The sequence below is a fragment of the Diadema antillarum genome, unplaced genomic scaffold (genome assembly GCF_040938485.1).
Source record: "Diadema antillarum isolate AM-2024a unplaced genomic scaffold, OU_Dant_1.0 seq00000980_RagTag, whole genome shotgun sequence".
Taxonomy (NCBI): Eukaryota; Metazoa; Echinodermata; class Echinoidea; order Diadematoida; family Diadematidae; genus Diadema; species Diadema antillarum.
This window is the reverse complement of record NW_027271820.1, coordinates 562,689-580,295: the sequence shown is the minus strand read 5'-3', so window position 1 is coordinate 580,295 and position 17,607 is coordinate 562,689. Positions and strand designations below refer to the sequence as shown.

General features: G+C 39.3%; 1 protein-coding gene across 1 annotated transcript; it reads left to right on the top strand.

Annotated features, from left to right (window-relative positions):
• Positions 1–382: 382 nt before the first annotated feature.
• LOC139742116 (probable E3 ubiquitin-protein ligase RNF144A-A) lies at positions 383–14,913 on the top strand. Its single transcript, XM_071652687.1, has 8 exons — positions 383–1,116; positions 7,980–8,084; positions 8,895–8,955; positions 9,836–9,990; positions 10,477–10,607; positions 11,741–11,885; positions 13,028–13,117; positions 14,767–14,913. Exons 1-8 carry the CDS (start codon positions 805–807, stop codon positions 14,905–14,907), a joined length of 1,140 nt encoding a protein of 379 aa, XP_071508788.1. The 5' UTR covers positions 383–804; the 3' UTR covers positions 14,908–14,913.
• The last annotated feature ends 2,694 nt before the right edge of the window (positions 14,914–17,607 follow it).

Here is a 17,607-nt window from a genome sequence, read left to right as displayed (position 1 = left end):
GTTATGTTGTGATTTATAAAATGCAATCACATAAAGTTAAACTGTTTTCTCTAAGGTAAAGTCAAGCAATGCATGTTAATTTTCAGATCATCTGTGATATGAGCATTGTACTTGTTATTGTGATTTCAATTGCCGTCTCCCAAGAACCATTGGTGGGAAGCTTACTGAAGAAGGCTGCTGGATCAGGGTCAACAGCCAAAGGTAGACATGCTTGTAGCCATCTAGCTGCTATTTTATTTCGGAAGTCTTATTTTAAACTAAGAAATCAGAAATCTTCAAGTTTGTGCACATCATTGCTCATGATGATTTTGTGCATTTGTCTTTACAGGAAAGATGCAGATTACTTGTGACGCCATGGAATAGAGATCAGGACTGCATTGAAATCATGTCTGCAGAGCCACCTCTACTGGAACCACTGGAATTAGGATAGAAGTCATGTTGCAATTCTGGTGTTGACAATGATCATGGAGGTTTGACCCTGCAGAATGGAAAAACCCATTCAGAAAGGAAGTGAATGATGCAGAGTGCATTGAAAGTGTGTATTTTATACATTCCATGGTCATTTGAAATATTCGCGATAATCAAGATCCTGCTGACCAATGTGAGTTTTTTTAGTATGACCTTTTTTTTTTGCGTCAATAGTTTCTAGAGTCGTCAAATCCATGTGCACCTGGAAAAGAACTACTCTGGGACATTGAGGTACATTGTAGACACAAACATTTCAGATTATTTGAATCATCTGAGGGAATAAGCTGCTCTACCCAATTGACACTAACTGTTTACATCGACATTGCCTTGCCTGACATGGCAGGGATAGAAGCATTCTGCATGTCAAACCCATTGCAACCTGATAGCTTTCCAGACAATGTAGAGTCATCAACAGAACAGATGATGCCACTAGATGAATCAGTGCCACAGTCTGGTGCTAGTGGTGGGAATGGTGGTGATGGTGGTGTTGCTCAGCACAATACTTGTTGTAAGAGAGCATCGTCCTGCAGCACCATCAGTGGCAACCTTGCCTTGGATCCAGTGATCACCTGTAAGCTATGTCTCTGTGAGTGCAAGCTACAAGAGATGCACAAAATGCATAAGTGTGCATGTGTCTACTGCAAGAAGGTAAGATGAGAGTAACCCTCAAGCTTCCCTGTGTCTAGTCATGAATCACTGTGTACATAATACACTCACTAGCAACACTCTGTGAGGCCTTCTGAAGATTCGTGCATATGAAACCTCATGGGCAACTCCATTGTCACGATTCTAGTTAAAGTAAATTTGTTCTTGAGATTGTTGTCAGTGGAACTGTGCATACATGCTTGTTGTCATTTTATAGTCAATTATATACTGTGCAATCTGCATTACTCAGCTCAAACTGTGTTGTCATACACCTAATAAAGGATGGAGACATTATTGCCTTGTGATAGGGGTTTTGATATCAGTTCCAATCAGAATGTGATCTTGAAAAATGAGGAAAGTTTGTTTTACGAAAAGGAATGGAAAAGAGAGAGATAAAGACACAGACCTGTGTACATACACTATGTAGCTGCCAGAATATACAATGTACAAGGTGTGAGAGTCTACCAGTTAGGATAATGATTTTGGGTAAGGTCAGTAGTACTAGAACAAAATTTGGCCAGTAATATTGATCAGTGATATTGCTGGATAACTTATTTTTATTTTGGAATATGCCAGAAAAATACTTCCTTGCCTATGCGCTTGTAAAATTGGGACATATTATTGTTACGACCAAAATCACTCCGAGAATGATCGCACAAAAGAAACCATCAACTGATGTTCAGGCGGTTTATTAACAGTGATATTGTAGGTACAGACTGGTAATCGGTTTCACATCAGTACAATAATGATCAATAGAAACAAATATAAGTCAGTAATGGAATCACTTACGTACGCATTACACGCAATATCCCTGGAAATGTCCAAATACGATGCTCGATGCACAAACGAATGATCCGCGATGCACCGATGAATGATTCCTCTGACGTAACTCCAGAGGCACAGGTTACGATAGTCCACAGTATAGATCTGGGGTAAAATCCACGATATACGTCCACGGCGAAACGTGCAGAGTCCAAACGTTATGACGACCACGTCCAGTTGATGCGTTGAATAATGATTCACTTTATATTGTCCAGCTAGGAATCCAACCCGTCACAGCTTTGCCGTAGCAATGTCCGTTGACATTAAAATATGGAGTCCAATGAAGGCACATTAATTCTCTGCAGGCAAAATGTCTCCCAGGCCAAGTATCTCCACAAACATAACAGGTCAGCAGGTAACACAGGACTGACTATAACAAGTCGCTTCAGAGCCAGAAGTGACGTAACTCTCAGAGCAGAGGTGTTGGGTACTCTGCCTACTGCAGAATTTCTCTAGCTTATATACTATCTATTCACCCCTTCTAGCACATTCTATAACTCTCTCCAACCTACTAGTCAGTCTAAGTTCCAGGAAACCTGGATGACTCACTGCCTAACTATGTACAAAACATCATTACCAAGAATAACTACCAATCACATTGGGCTACAGGGACAGTGCCTCACTCAGCCAAATATGTAAGCACTTCCCAGAAAATTCTGGAAAGGGTGAAATCATTGTAGATTGAGGGAGTTATAATGTATTTCCTCTTACATGCATGTACTGTGTAGTTACATTGTATACCACCTAGAAAATTCTCCACTGATCTGGTCAGCCTGTATGTACTATATCTATACCACATAGAATGTTCTCCATTAATCTGGTCAACCTGTGTACATACACATTAAAACAACCATGCATACAGTACATCATACATGTACATAATTACTAGTGTGTACATTTGTGACACCATCCCCCATGGGAAAAAGAAAGCCTTGCCGTAGCAAGGGTTTCTTTTACCTTCACAATTTCTCATTATTATTTACAATGAATGTGAGGTAAAGTCCAAGTCAAGCAACAATAATCACATACTATCACATGCCTTTTGAATAGCTGCATTAATTCCATGTTCTCTTTTCATGGATACCAATTACAATGATATTGCTTGGATTGTTGAAGCTTATACAATCATATTAATGAATATGCTAAACACATATACTGGAAATGATATGCGGTAAAAACTTTTCACCTTTAAGTTCTACTGTGCTATCCACTATCTATGTCACACCAACTGACTTTCTGTCATAGCACTCTTTCAACATATTGACATGACACATCCTTTGATCTTTGCATCTGTCTGGCATACTGATCACATAGTTCACATCATTGAATTTCTTTTTGACATAGTACGGGCCACTGAACTTGGCTTTCAGTGGTTCACCTTGTATGGGCAGCAGTACAAGAACTTTGTCACCTGGATTGAAAATTCGGGCTTTGGCATTTTTGTCTGCCTTTCTCTTCATAGAGTCTTGTGACACTTTCAAGTGTTCCTTAGCTACCTCACAAGCCTTTGAAAGCCTTTCACGAAACTTTGACACGTAGTCAAGTAGGTGGACCTCATCATCCTCCGTCATGAATTTCTCTTTGATGAGCTTCAGTGGGCCCCCGACTTCATGACCGTACACCAACTCAAATGGGCTGAAACCCGTCGACTCGTTTGGGGAGTCCCTCGTTGCAAACAGCAGGAAAGGGATGCCCTTATCCCAATCCTCGGGATACTCCTCACAAAATGCCCTAATCATTGTCTTTAGGGTCTGGTGGTAGCGCTCCAACGCACCTTGGGATTGGGGATGATAAGCTGACGACTTCAGCTGCTTCACACCCAAACGATACATCACCTCTTGAAATATGCCTGACATGAAATTTGACCCTTGGTCAGACTGCACTTCCTTGGGCAACCCATACCTAGTGAAAAACTGCACTAGAGTATCTACCACAGTCTTAGCAGTGATATTTCGCAATGGAATAGCCTCTGGAAACCGTGTAGACATATCCATGATTGTCAAGAGGTACTTATGACCCGACCTAGTCCTAGGCAAAGGTCCAACACAGTCGACTAGAACCCGACTGAATGGTTCTTCAAACGCAGGTATCGGAATCAATGGCGCCGGCTTCACCGAATGCTGTGGTTTACCAGCCACTTGACATGTGTGACAAGTCTTGCAAAACTCAGCCACATCCACATTCAACCCTGGCCAATAGAAATGCCTCATGATCCGATCCTTTGTCTTTCTGACGCCTAAATGGCCGCCAACTGGTAACTCGTGAGCAATCCTCAAGATCTCATTGCGGTAACTAGGAGGGACAACAACTTGACGGACCACCGTCCAATCCTCATCAGCTGGCCTATGGGGAGGTCTCCACTTCCTCATCAAAATGCCATCTTTGACATAATAGCACTCAGGGACCTTTTCAGCCTCAGCCTCAGAACACGCCGTCTGAGACAAGCCTTTCAACTCAGAGTCTGCCTGCTGTGCTTCAACCAAGGAAGACTTGCTAAACAGCCCATCACTGTTAGCCTCGGAGCCTAATACAGCAACCCCATCATTTAAATCCTTGAAAAAGGTTTCTGCCAACCAAACACCGGAATTCTCCTCCACATCAACAGAATCCGCATCATCTTGAACAGCTCTACGAGCCTGAGACCTAGTCACAACACAATCTGGGAAAATCCCAGGAAATTCCTCCTGCAACTGCTCAGTTTCAGCAACCACCACTGGTTTCTCCGAAACAACTGGAGACGCAACCACCTTGTCCCCAGCCAAGTCATTCCCCAACAAGAAGTCAATGCCTGCCATGGGCAACTCAGGAACAACTCCAACAGTGACAGGACCAGAAACTAGGTCACACTTCAAATCCACTCTATACAGTGGCACTGACATATAACTGCCATCAACAGTCTGAATCAAGACTTTTGCATTCACTGCACTATCTGGTGGAAAAGTCATACCACCATCCACCATCAACGACTGAGAGGCCCCCGTATCCCGCAGGATGACCACTGGCTTACCTGCCTCACCAGAGGTACATGGGGTCACCTCACCATCAAACAAAAAGCTACGATAGCTCTCATCCACCTGCTTCAGCCTATCTTTGAATTTGGGAGATTGACTTTCAACGGCCTGTGTTTCACTGAACGGGACACTGTTTTCGGATAGGACACTTTTTGACATGACAAATCCCATGTCCTTCTTTGTTTTGTTTTGCAACTTCCAACACTGTGACTTTACATGCCCTGTCTTGTTACAGTGAAAACATTTGATGACATTTGCACTTGTACTGGACCCTTTGTCAGATTGAGGCTTTGGTGCCGATGAAGTTTCAGAACTCGTGCCTTTTTCAGGACCAGCATTCTTTGGATTGCTCGACTGATTTTTGTCTCTCTTATTTCCAGAGAAATTCCTGAAAGGTGGTCTGTTGTCATTTCTGTGGGTCAGCTCATACTCATCAGCCATCAAGGCTGCTTTATGCAAACTTGCCACTTTGTGATCATCCAAATGTGACCTCACACTGAAAGCAACACTCTTTTTGAATTCTTCCAAGAGAACAACCTCACGTAGGTTATCAAAATCCTGATCCACTTTCAGGGACCTGTACCACCTATCAAACATCATTTCTTTTTCACGAGCAAACTCAACATGTGTCTGGCCTGGTTTGCGGTACGAATTTCTGAACTTATGTCTGTACGCCTCTGGCACCAACTCATAAGCATTCAACACTGCTTTCTTGACTGTAGCATAGTCACGTGATTGCTCTTCAGAGAGAGATGAGTACACATCGGCTGCTTTGCCAACAAACACACTTTGAAGGAGCAAGGGCCAAAATTCCTGTGGCCAGTTCAAACTGTTAGCCACCTTCTCAAATGACACAAAATATGCATCAACTCTGTTTTCTTCAAACTTTGGCACCAATCGAATGTTCTTGGCCAAATCAAAATCAGAGGGAGCCCTTTCACGATTTCCAACAGTTTGTGCATGAGTCAATTCCATCTCACGCAATTTCAGTTGTTGCTCCACTTCAAGTTTCTTCATTTCCATTCTTTCCTTCACTTCCAGTTCTAATCTCATCTTCTCTTTCTCCATTTCCATTTGCAATTTAGCAAGCTCAAGCCGTGTTTGATCTGAAATTTGAGCTTGATCTGGAGTGACAATTTCTTCTTTGAGCTCCATGTGACCAGCTACTAAGTCAAGAATCTCTGCCTTTCTTGCACCTTGTGGAACATCTACATTTACATGCTGTGCAATAGCAGTCAAATCACATTTGCGTAACCTTTGCAAATCTTTGAGGGACAAATCTGTCCTCTGAACAAATGCCTGAACATCCATTGTACTGATTGACATTGTCACAATGTATTACACACAATACATGTATACAATTGAACAATCAACTCAACTGGTATTTTGTCTGTACCAATATTCTGGATTCCGGAACGTTCCAAATTCTAACTTTTGGCTTTAAATTCACTTCTCGGACACAAGCCCCCAATTTTGTTACGACCAAAATCACTCCGAGAATGATCGCACAAAAGAAACCATCAACTGATGTTCAGGCGGTTTATTAACAGTGATATTGTAGGTACAGACTGGTAATCGGTTTCACATCAGTACAATAATGATCAATAGAAACAAATATAAGTCAGTAATGGAATCACTTACGTACGCATTACACGCAATATCCCTGGAAATGTCCAAATACGATGCTCGATGCACAAACGAATGATCCGCGATGCACCGATGAATGATTCCTCTGACGTAACTCCAGAGGCACAGGTTACGATAGTCCACAGTATAGATCTGGGGTAAAATCCACGATATACGTCCACGGCGAAACGTGCAGAGTCCAAACGTTATGACGACCACGTCCAGTTGATGCGTTGAATAATGATTCACTTTATATTGTCCAGCTAGGAATCCAACCCGTCACAGCTTTGCCGTAGCAATGTCCGTTGACATTAAAATATGGAGTCCAATGAAGGCACATTAATTCTCTGCAGGCAAAATGTCTCCCAGGCCAAGTATCTCCACAAACATAACAGGTCAGCAGGTAACACAGGACTGACTATAACAAGTCGCTTCAGAGCCAGAAGTGACGTAACTCTCAGAGCAGAGGTGTTGGGTACTCTGCCTACTGCAGAATTTCTCTAGCTTATATACTATCTATTCACCCCTTCTAGCACATTCTATAACTCTCTCCAACCTACTAGTCAGTCTAAGTTCCAGGAAACCTGGATGACTCACTGCCTAACTATGTACAAAACATCATTACCAAGAATAACTACCAATCACATTGGGCTACAGGGACAGTGCCTCACTCAGCCAAATATGTAAGCACTTCCCAGAAAATTCTGGAAAGGGTGAAATCATTGTAGATTGAGGGAGTTATAATGTATTTCCTCTTACATGCATGTACTGTGTAGTTACATTGTATACCACCTAGAAAATTCTCCACTGATCTGGTCAGCCTGTATGTACTATATCTATACCACATAGAATGTTCTCCATTAATCTGGTCAACCTGTGTACATACACATTAAAACAACCATGCATACAGTACATCATACATGTACATAATTACTAGTGTGTACATTTGTGACATTATATTTTTAAGATGTCAAAGATTTACATGTTGACATGATTTCATTTTAAAGTATATTATTATATACACACATATATACATATGTAGATTCAGCATAGGCATTGGATATTCATTTGGAAGTTTGGAAGTTTGTTATTATTTTGCTTCTCTCCAGCTCCCCCCCCCCCTCCCTATCTGAACAAGTTCATATTGCTTGATCAACCATGTAAATAGTATACATCTTGTTTTATACCAAAACTTGGGGTTTTAAATCAACATATAGAAAATGCGATGACATGATGATGTCATGAACCAGTCATGGAAATTTTGTCGGGTGGGCGGAGTGACAAGAAGTGTCTTACACAGAATGTAACAGCCACATGACTGCTACAGCTCTTTTAGATGACTTATGGAATAATTTGCACTACAGTTGACAGTTATCTGAGTGTATTTTTGTTGATTATCTTTGACAGTGTCTGAGGCAGTACCTCATTGTTCTGACTGAGGAGGGCGCCATTTCCACCGTGACTTGCCCTGATGCTGCATGCAAAGAGCATGGCAAAATTGATGAGCAGGAGGTACTGTAAGGCAGTGATCCAGAAATGGAATCACTGAAGATCAAGTGATTATTCTCCAGGAGACTAGAGCTTAAATGTTTTCCAAAGACACTTTTGCTTGAAGAAGTTGAGTCAGCTGGGTATCAGATGCCAATATGAACAGCAGTCTTGTCTTGTTAAGTTTTGGTTTCCTGTTAGCAAAGCTCAGAAATATTTTCTAATCACTGGTCCTTTTGTAAAGGGCATTAAGAAATATCGTCTGTTGAGAATGAGAAGGGCGTTAAGTTGTCTTGAACACTATGGGTTTAGTGGCAACTTAACGCAATTATCATTCCCAACTGACGATATGTGGACAAGAAGTTGTTTTAGTTACACACAACAAAGCATCTGAAAGATACATATCTCAGGGTCTTATTTTCTTTACTACAGTCTGTAGTTTGTGATCACATTGATAAGTTTATGAAAACATTTCTGTAGAAGTTAGGTCAATCAAGGAGATGCTAGAAGATATGTCCAACAAAGAAAATGGAGTCAAAAACAGAAGAAAAGAAAGAAATCAGTCACACCCTTTAATATTGATGGCAAATTCAACCTAACATATCTACAATGTATTGCAGTGCTGCAAATGTTGGCAACTTCTTTATGTCCTCAGAAAACTGATTCTGCCCATAGTAGTACTAATTGGTATGGCCAATAGTGTGACATGTCATGTTCTTACATGTAGATGTTTTTGCCCCTGTGTAAACTTCAGGTGTAAAATTTATATTTTAAACATAAGCCACATTCGTTACCAATTCATAAATTGCCCTTGCTTTTGAATTTCTCATGCAGGTACGACTTCTTGTGGATGACGTCATTTTTGAGAGATTCAAGATGGTCAAATTCATGAAAGGTGAGTTTCCGTAAGGGGAGAATATTCCTGTAAGATAGCACACACCTCAACCTTACATGAAGACATGTAGGCCCAAATTCACAGTGGTGAATATATCAGGGCCCCATTTCATAAACTTGTTATCAGTTGTTATAGTTGTTAGAAGCTACTGAAATTCTTGAATCTGATTGGCTAAGAGCAAATTTGTCATAGAAATGTGACAGTTGTCACTGATAACAGGTTTTATGAAATGGGGCCCTGATCAATGGTTTAAATTTTGTCCGTGGTCTAAAATAAACCTGGATGTAATGTACATACTCAGGCACCATGTGCTTTTATTATTGGACTTCTGCCAGCATGATGAACCAAGTGTATTAACGGTCTCAAATTTGCACAAACCATTGTCTTAATTCAAATCACCTTTGTGAAATCTGACCTTGTATGTGCAGATGCCTGGTTACCTGTGTATTTGTACTCTGAAACCAGGCTACTTTGTTCCATGAAACCTTGATTTCTTTCACCATCCTTTTGTTCTTTGCATGGCAAAAAAAAAAAAAAAAAAAAAAGAGCTCAAAATGAATAAATCTTTACATATTGTAGTAGAGCAGAAGATATTAGCACCTTCGCCTTTAATTTTGATGGTACACAAGTTAAACTTTTTTAAAATGCAGTATTCAGTGTGCAGGCATGTTCTTTTGATCTCCTTGTGTTGTATTTACACCTTGGCTTTGTTTGAGTCGAAGGTCATATGAATTAGTGACGTGTGTCTCAGAGAATTAGAATTAGCTCAAACTGAAATATGATTTGATATTATGCTATTACTGGCTGTAATATGATTGATGTGTTCTTTCCGATTTTCACCAGGTAACATATGACTTGATTTTCTGTTTATCACGTATAGAGGTAGAACTTGACCCAAACCGAGCTTGGTGTCCCAAAATGGGCTGTGATGCTGTGTGTAAAGAGAAGAAAGGTGAAGACAACAGGGAGAAACCAGCCACAGCCAAGGGAAAGAAGCACGCCCCACCCCAGGGAAAGAGATTTCTGTGTCCTAAAGTAAGGCATGAGATAGCATGTGTTGTATTGATGATAACATGACATGCAGTTGATATCAGTGCCATGTATTTCACTTCCATTGTGGACTGAGTGTTAAAGATACACCTGTACACTGTATGATAGAATAGGGCAAGTCTTGTCTAGGGGAAACCTGTTTTCTGGTGAAGCAAAGAGATTGATAGAATGTAGTATTTTGTGACAAAGTTGTGATATTTGGTATACATACAAACACAAGTTTCTTACTTTTTTTTAATAGTGTTTTTGGAGGCAGGGATGATGGAGAAAGGTGACATTTTCTGGATCCAATAGTCAGCAAACAGTATCAACCAGGCACATTGTGCCATACAAGAAAAAGAAGGTGTAGAAATGTCGTGTTCACACAAAGTGTTTGCAGCTGTTTGCATGTTGATGTAAATATGCGTACCATTTATTTGGATCTAATTCTGTGGAAAATGTTTCCAATTTTATCTCCCTTGTACATTTTAGTGTGGACTTAATTTCTGCTCCATTTGTAAGGCTGCATGGCATGGCCATAAACCTTGCAGTAAAATATCCCGTGGTTCAAGTGCTGGTTCTGGCAGGTCGAAAGGACCTTCACACTTTCTAGACATGCTTGGGTAAGTTTACACTTACAATGTAGATGGTTTACATTATAGATGAAGATTGTGATTTATGTGAAAATATGGTGCAAACGTAGCAGTGGATTTGGGGATGAAGTTTGTGATATGGTGTTAAGAGTTTGTCTGTGTTTTTTTGTTCTGCAATCATACGAGGTCCATTCATCATTTTAAATGTACCTAGAGTAGACGTTTCTGACCTGTTGTCAGTTAGAATAGAAATTGATTTCTTTTCCACTAAACACCAGTAGCTGAAATACAGCATGATGGATATTTAAGAAGACATTCATGAAGTTTCATATACCTGCTGTACTAAGAACAACCTGACAGTTTCCTGTACCTGCTTTACTAGGAACAGTTTAATAAAGCTGCATTATGAGTACATATTGTGCAGTTTGTCATGTGACCCTCTAATTAGTGCCAGGCAAAGGCTGAAGGGATGACTAACTACTGATGTCATGGCCTAAATTTATATATGCTGGCAACTGAATAACATTTATTTATTGCTCACATTTCTGAAGGCTTGATACCACAGTTTAAAGGATGATGGTTGTCTGAAAAAGGAGAGATGTAGTATTTCTATGAGGGGTGTTCCTAGAAAATATCTGTAAACATTGTTGAAAAGTCACCCATAAAGTTAGTCTTTGGAAAAAAGATATTTTCTGTAGGCTTAAAGGAGTACAAAGAATTCCCTTTTATATTTCTGTGAAGTTTAAGAAAGTGATTAGTCTGTCTTTTAAACAGTAGCAGGAATTAGCATCTTAACCTACACTGGAGAGCTGTACAATGATCCCCCTCCTCCTTGTACCACCCCCTCATTGTACTTGTGATGTTCCCTGTTTGTACGACTGTCCCATTGTACAGTGATGTTTCATCCCTTGTTTGTACCACATCCTCATTTGTGATGATTTTTCTCTCCCTTTTACCTCTGCGTCATTGTAAAATGATGTTCCTTCTCTCGTACCAGTGCCTCATTGTGCAAAGATCTTTCCCTCCCTTTTGTACCACAGCCTTGTTTGTTCTCATTTTCTCTCCCTTGTACAACTGTCTCATTTTACAGTGATGTTCCCTCCCTTGTACCACTGCCTCATTGGTTTTTATTTTCTCTCCCTTGTACTGCTGCCTCATTGTAGAATTCAAAAGGATGACTCAGATGAGGCCAAGATCAAGCGCTGTCCATTTTGTCACATCCCCATTGAGAGGGACGCTGGCTGTGCTCAGATGATGTGTAAGAACTGCCAGCATGTCTTCTGCTGGTACTGTCTCGCCAATCTCGATGTGAGTAATCCCTCTCCCACTCTCCTCTCTTTGTAGATTGAAGGGTATGCCACCTGTATCCATCAAGTTTGAAGAGGTATCAGTTTTCCATCATGTTTAAAGTGTGTTTCAGTGGATGTTGAAAAAAAGAAAAGTGTTATGAAAGTGTGCAAGCCTTTTATGACCAGATGGTCACATAGAAATATCACCCTGCCAGAAATGGACTTGTTTTAGAACAAAGTGAGTGTTACAGTGTATGTATATTGCCTAAGCTGAGCAAAAACCAAGTGTATAGAGAATTTAATAGAGTCAAACCTGTCTAAAGCTACCACCCAAGGGAGAAAGAAAAAGTGGCCATTATAGACAGGTTATCCAACTTTGTGTACATAGCCTACATGTACATGTACATTGCACATGCATGTGTGTACGTATGCACACATGTGTTTCATGCATTGAACAATGCCGGTGATCATGAAATTGTTGCACAGTAGCATGTGTACAATTCTGAAGAAAGCTTAACACTAGTACATTGTTATGACTGAATGAGTGATGACTGTAGCAGTGGCGGTCACTGAACGTTGCCCAGGAATAACTGGCACGGCTACAAAGCAGCAAAACACGCTGAATTATCTGCTCGGCTACGGCTCCATCGGGTCTTTGGCTGCTATAGATAGGTTAAACTCTACCACGGGAAACCAAATTTGTGACTGTTGGCCATGTTAGACAGGTGACCGCTGTGCACAGGGTCTTTAACAGGGCTTTTCTCTCGGGGGGGATTTTTTCAGTGGCCGCTATAGACAGGTGGCCGCTAAGGCAGTTTTGACTGTATGTTATTTTATTGCCCCTTTTCCCTTTTCTTACTACCTATATACTTTGATATAAGTTTTTTGGTTTTTTTTTTAACTTAGGCCTGCAATATGCCACATGTGTTTATGCGCACATGGCATGCAGGAGTGCCTTGTCATGTAGCACCCATGTTTGTTTTTACAGTTGTGCTGTGCTGTCTGCTTCTTAGAACTGAATCATATTTAAAGGAAAAGAGGAGCAATAAATGGCTTGTTAGAGCCATGCATTGCAAATCAGAGGTTAGCACAGGCATGATAGAATCAGCTGTCAACATGATGGCATGATTCATTTCTCATTTCTTTGTGTAATCTTGACAGAATGACTTTCTTCTGAGGCACTATGACAAGGGACCATGCAAGAACAAACTTGGGCACTCCAGAACAACTGTTATCTTTCATAGGGCTCAGGTAGGAGGCCTTACATTGACTTTATAATATACTGTTATCTTTCATAGGGCTCAGGTAGGAGGCCTTACATTGATTTATAATATACTGTTATCTTTAATAGGGCTCAGGTAAGAGGCCTTACATTGATTTATAATATACTGTTATCTTTCATAGGGCTCAGGTAGGAGGCCTTACATTGACTTTATAATATACTGTTATCTTTCATAGGGCTCAGGTAAGAAGCCTTACATTGACTTTATAATATACTGTTATCTTTCACAGGGCTCAGGTAAGAAGCCTTACATTGACTTTATAATATACTGTTATCTTTCACAGGGCTCAGGTAGGAGGCCTTACATTGACTTATGCTGTGTTGAAATTTACATCATTATCAAGCCTCTTACAGTGATTGTGTGTGTGTGTGTTTGTTAAAATATCAGTGAATTTATTTTTTTCCCCAATTGAAGAATTCAAGTCTTCAACACAGCAACTCTCAAAATTGTCATTGAAAATGGTTTTATGTAATTATGCTATGCTTAAACTTACTCCACCTTTTTAATTACACACTATGCTTCATTCTTCACACACACATTTGCTCACGTGCAGAAACAAATATTAAACAATAAGGAAAGTACCGAGTACACTGTGTGCTATGTGCTGTGACTATCCTTCCTTGTAAGAGTGAGCTGTTATGTGCATTACAAATTTATGTGCAGTTCAATAATACTTAGACTGCAGTGCAGAAGCAAAAGAATGACAAAATCTTACTGTGACCACTGAATCAGTACTCTCTCCATTTTCTATAGAGGATTTCAGCCAAGCAATGTTTTCAGTCTTATACAGGGACCAATTAGAGAAAGTGTTGTGTTGTACAGAAGGTTTTGTTTGTACGGAAATGATTCATGGTGTCAATACATCTCACACATCTAAATGTTACTTTGATGATAGCTTGTGAATGCTGGTATTCACTCAAGCTGCCAAAAAACATGAAAAATTAACAGTTATTTGAGACCAAAGCCATTTATGCACAATACAGCAGACTTAAACTGTTTGTGCAAAAGAGGCTCAGTCCATTTTGGATGTAACTTACCTGGTAGCTGAACACTCACATGCCTGAATATAACTTTGAAGGTTAACTCTATTTTGAAATGCATTATATCAGATATTGTACCAAACGATGCCACAATGCATTGAAACAGCATGATGACACAGAACGTATAAAAATATTTTGGCTACGTTCCAAATTGCTTTAGACAGACTAAGATAATAACATGGTACTACATCAAGAAATAGAAGGATGTTCCACTTATTAAGATATTTTTTTTTTTTGTGGTCATAAAATCTGGTTTTTGAATGTATGAAAATTCCTGATCAAAGAAAATCTAATGATGAGATATCTTATAAATATGACTATCAAAAAGAGCACATACAATTTTTGTATTTTATTCATAGATTAATGTGGCAGGTTTGAACAAAAGCAGTGTCACATTTAGTCGCTGTGGTTTTCTGTATTTCCTTAATTTTCAGTACAATTGACTTAAATTTTAAGGAATTACTATTAGAGGGTATTACTTCCTCATTATGTATGCAAGCAATGGCATGGTGATAATGGATGGACATTACATAAAAACTATTCATGTTGTGCAATGCTCTCTTTTCTTGTCTCACAGATTGTGTGTGTCTTTGCTGGCTTTGGATTCCTTTTGCTACTTGCGTCACCATTCCTTCTCGTGGTGGCGCCCTGCATTCTGTGCTGTAAGAGCAAGTGGGGCAGCATGTGTGACGATGATGCAGATATTCCTGAGAGCTAATCTCCTCTCCAAGCTTCCAAATATATATGCCACAGTATGTATGTTTGTAGAATCATATATTCAAAAGTACAGTATCCCGTCCTGTATTGATTTTTGAAATGTAATCAAATATTAAGCTCTGTCTTTTTTGTGCCTCTCAAGTTGCAATTTCCTTCTTCTTTGGTATTTATTTATTCATTTATTTATTTATCTTTTTTTTTGTGTGTTTTGTCTAGGTAAGTTACAGTCAACAAAAATACCAGAGCTGTGGCATGCAAATAATATTCATGGGCAACAATGCATGGGTATTCTGCACCTGCAAATACTTGGGTTTTCTGTTCTATTTAGTTTTTGTTTGTTTCCTGTAACAGTGGACATCTTTGCTTTTGAGCAGTATTTTTGTTGTTTATTTAGATTTATGTTGACATTTCGAGCAGTCTTTGTTGTATGGCACAGAACCTAATATGCAGATGTTGTATTCTAAGCTAGGTGCAAGTGATAATGAATAACATAAAAGAGTTCTCAGTGTTAGTATTGTGTACATTATACAGTATGTATTGGTGTGTATTGAGGGACCAGGTTTGTGAGGATATGTGTATTGTTTGAAGAAAACAGTTCTTTTCCTATTGAAATGTGTATTTGTGCTTGCCGATGTACTAAATAGTTTATTTGTTTATATATTTTTTTTAAAAACTAGAATACCTTTGAACTCTTCAAATGTAGGACAATTACCTTTCTAAGAAAGAATATGAAATATTGATGATAGTTAGGTGTAGAATTATGTTTTTAAGCAGTCCCCATTTATTTCTTTTCTTCCTTGCTTTAAGAACCAGGGTAAAAAGGGTAAGTCCACCACTGGGAGGTGGTAAATGTACACCTGAATGTTTTGTATATAAAGAAATTACCTGGATTGTATAGAGATGTTTGGAAATAGGAAGGATAAGTGCAAACATGGCTGAGCCAAGGGTATCATCTTCCATTTTGTATGAAGTTCATTTTTTTTTATTGATATTTTCATTATTGCCCTATAGCATGGTTTACTGCGTGTTCACATAGAGCAATAATCCTGGTCATTTGTTCTTTATGCCATGGTTCATGTTGCACAAAGTACAACAGTCATTTGTGTTATTTATTAGTGATTGTTTTGGACACAAGGTATTTTAGGACATTACTCAAAGAGAAGGCTGAGCTTTTTCTTTCCCTGTCTTTCTTGTCTGTCTTTAACACACACTGGGTAATGTTATTCAAGGTAGAGAAAGGGTAACACCTAATTTATGTTAGTGTACATTGTGTATGCATAGGAGCATTCCAGACAACTTTTCAGGAGCACAAAACGGTGTGTAGGCTTGGACCTACATTACATGTAGTGAGGATCTGGTCATTATGTAGTAATGATGTCCACATAGCTAATGACAATCTTGTCTACAAGAGAATCACTAGAAAGATTTTTGATGTTTATTTTCAATTGAGATAAATTTACAATGACGGTTCTAATATTTCCCTTATGATGACAGTGCTGATACAATGGGTGATTTCAAGTTAGGTGCTAGTGCTAGTACTAATATCTCAGCACTAGCACCTGCGATAAAACCAAACTTGAAATCAGTTGGTGTTGGGAGATTGACCTCAAAATTATGACGTATTTCCAGTAGTTGGTGCTGGGCTCGGTGTTGAATGTCATCCGCTGTACCAAGCTCTGCAGTTTGTGTTGGCGATTCACATGCTTTTTCCCCATTGACTAACACTAGCCCCTAGGGATTATCAATGTCACTTCAAGTTTGGTGCTGGTGTTGGCGCTGCTGTGCGAGACCCACATTCATGTCTATAAGTAGATGCACGTTGTATGTGCAAAGTCTATGATAATGCAATGGTTGCCCACATAACATACACAAACGCTCTAGACATGGCTACATAAATTTGAGCCTGGAAGCATAAGTAAGATCGTTGTATTTTGGAGAAGGGATAAAATTTGTGCATTTTAATCCGTTTTCCTCATTTTGTGGCTAAAACTACGCAGTCATGATTGCATCTTTTAATAATTATTTGACTTTAATTATGCGCCATCCCTTTTTTCATTGCGCAATTTCCACAGGCTTCACTGTGGTTCGATGCTAGCCCCTAATGTTGGGATCAATAATTTTGATCAGTATCATTGTTTTAATCTGACCGTCATTGTTGGAACTCGATCTAAGGATTCGGGAGCTAGCACTAGCCCGGAACTTGAAATCACCCAATGTATCTGTAATAAATGAACTGACATTAGATATTATCAGCAGAATGTACATGTGATGGTTGGAGCCAAGATATAACTACACCTGTACAGCTGTATAATCTTTTCCAATTTTTACCAGTGTAGCTTTTTTGTTATCAAGTAGCCACCATATTTGTCTGTTTACCCCCAAAACTTTGGAAGAGATTACCATTAGAAATCGAGGAATCCCTAACTGTAGCATCATTCAAATTAACACATTAAACACTTTTAGTGGTTTACTCTTGATAAGCTTATCAGGAGCTCTTACAGTGCAGAAGAATATGTGTAAATAAGTTCTACACTTTATATATTGATATTATTATTATTATTATTAGTATTATTATTGTTATTACTATTTTAAATTGCATCATAATCACCTGTGTAACAAAGCTGCTATTGTCTATTCCTTTAATGTTCCCTTACAGGGAATACTCGTTAAATTGTGGGAGGGAATATCTGGCAAATAATGG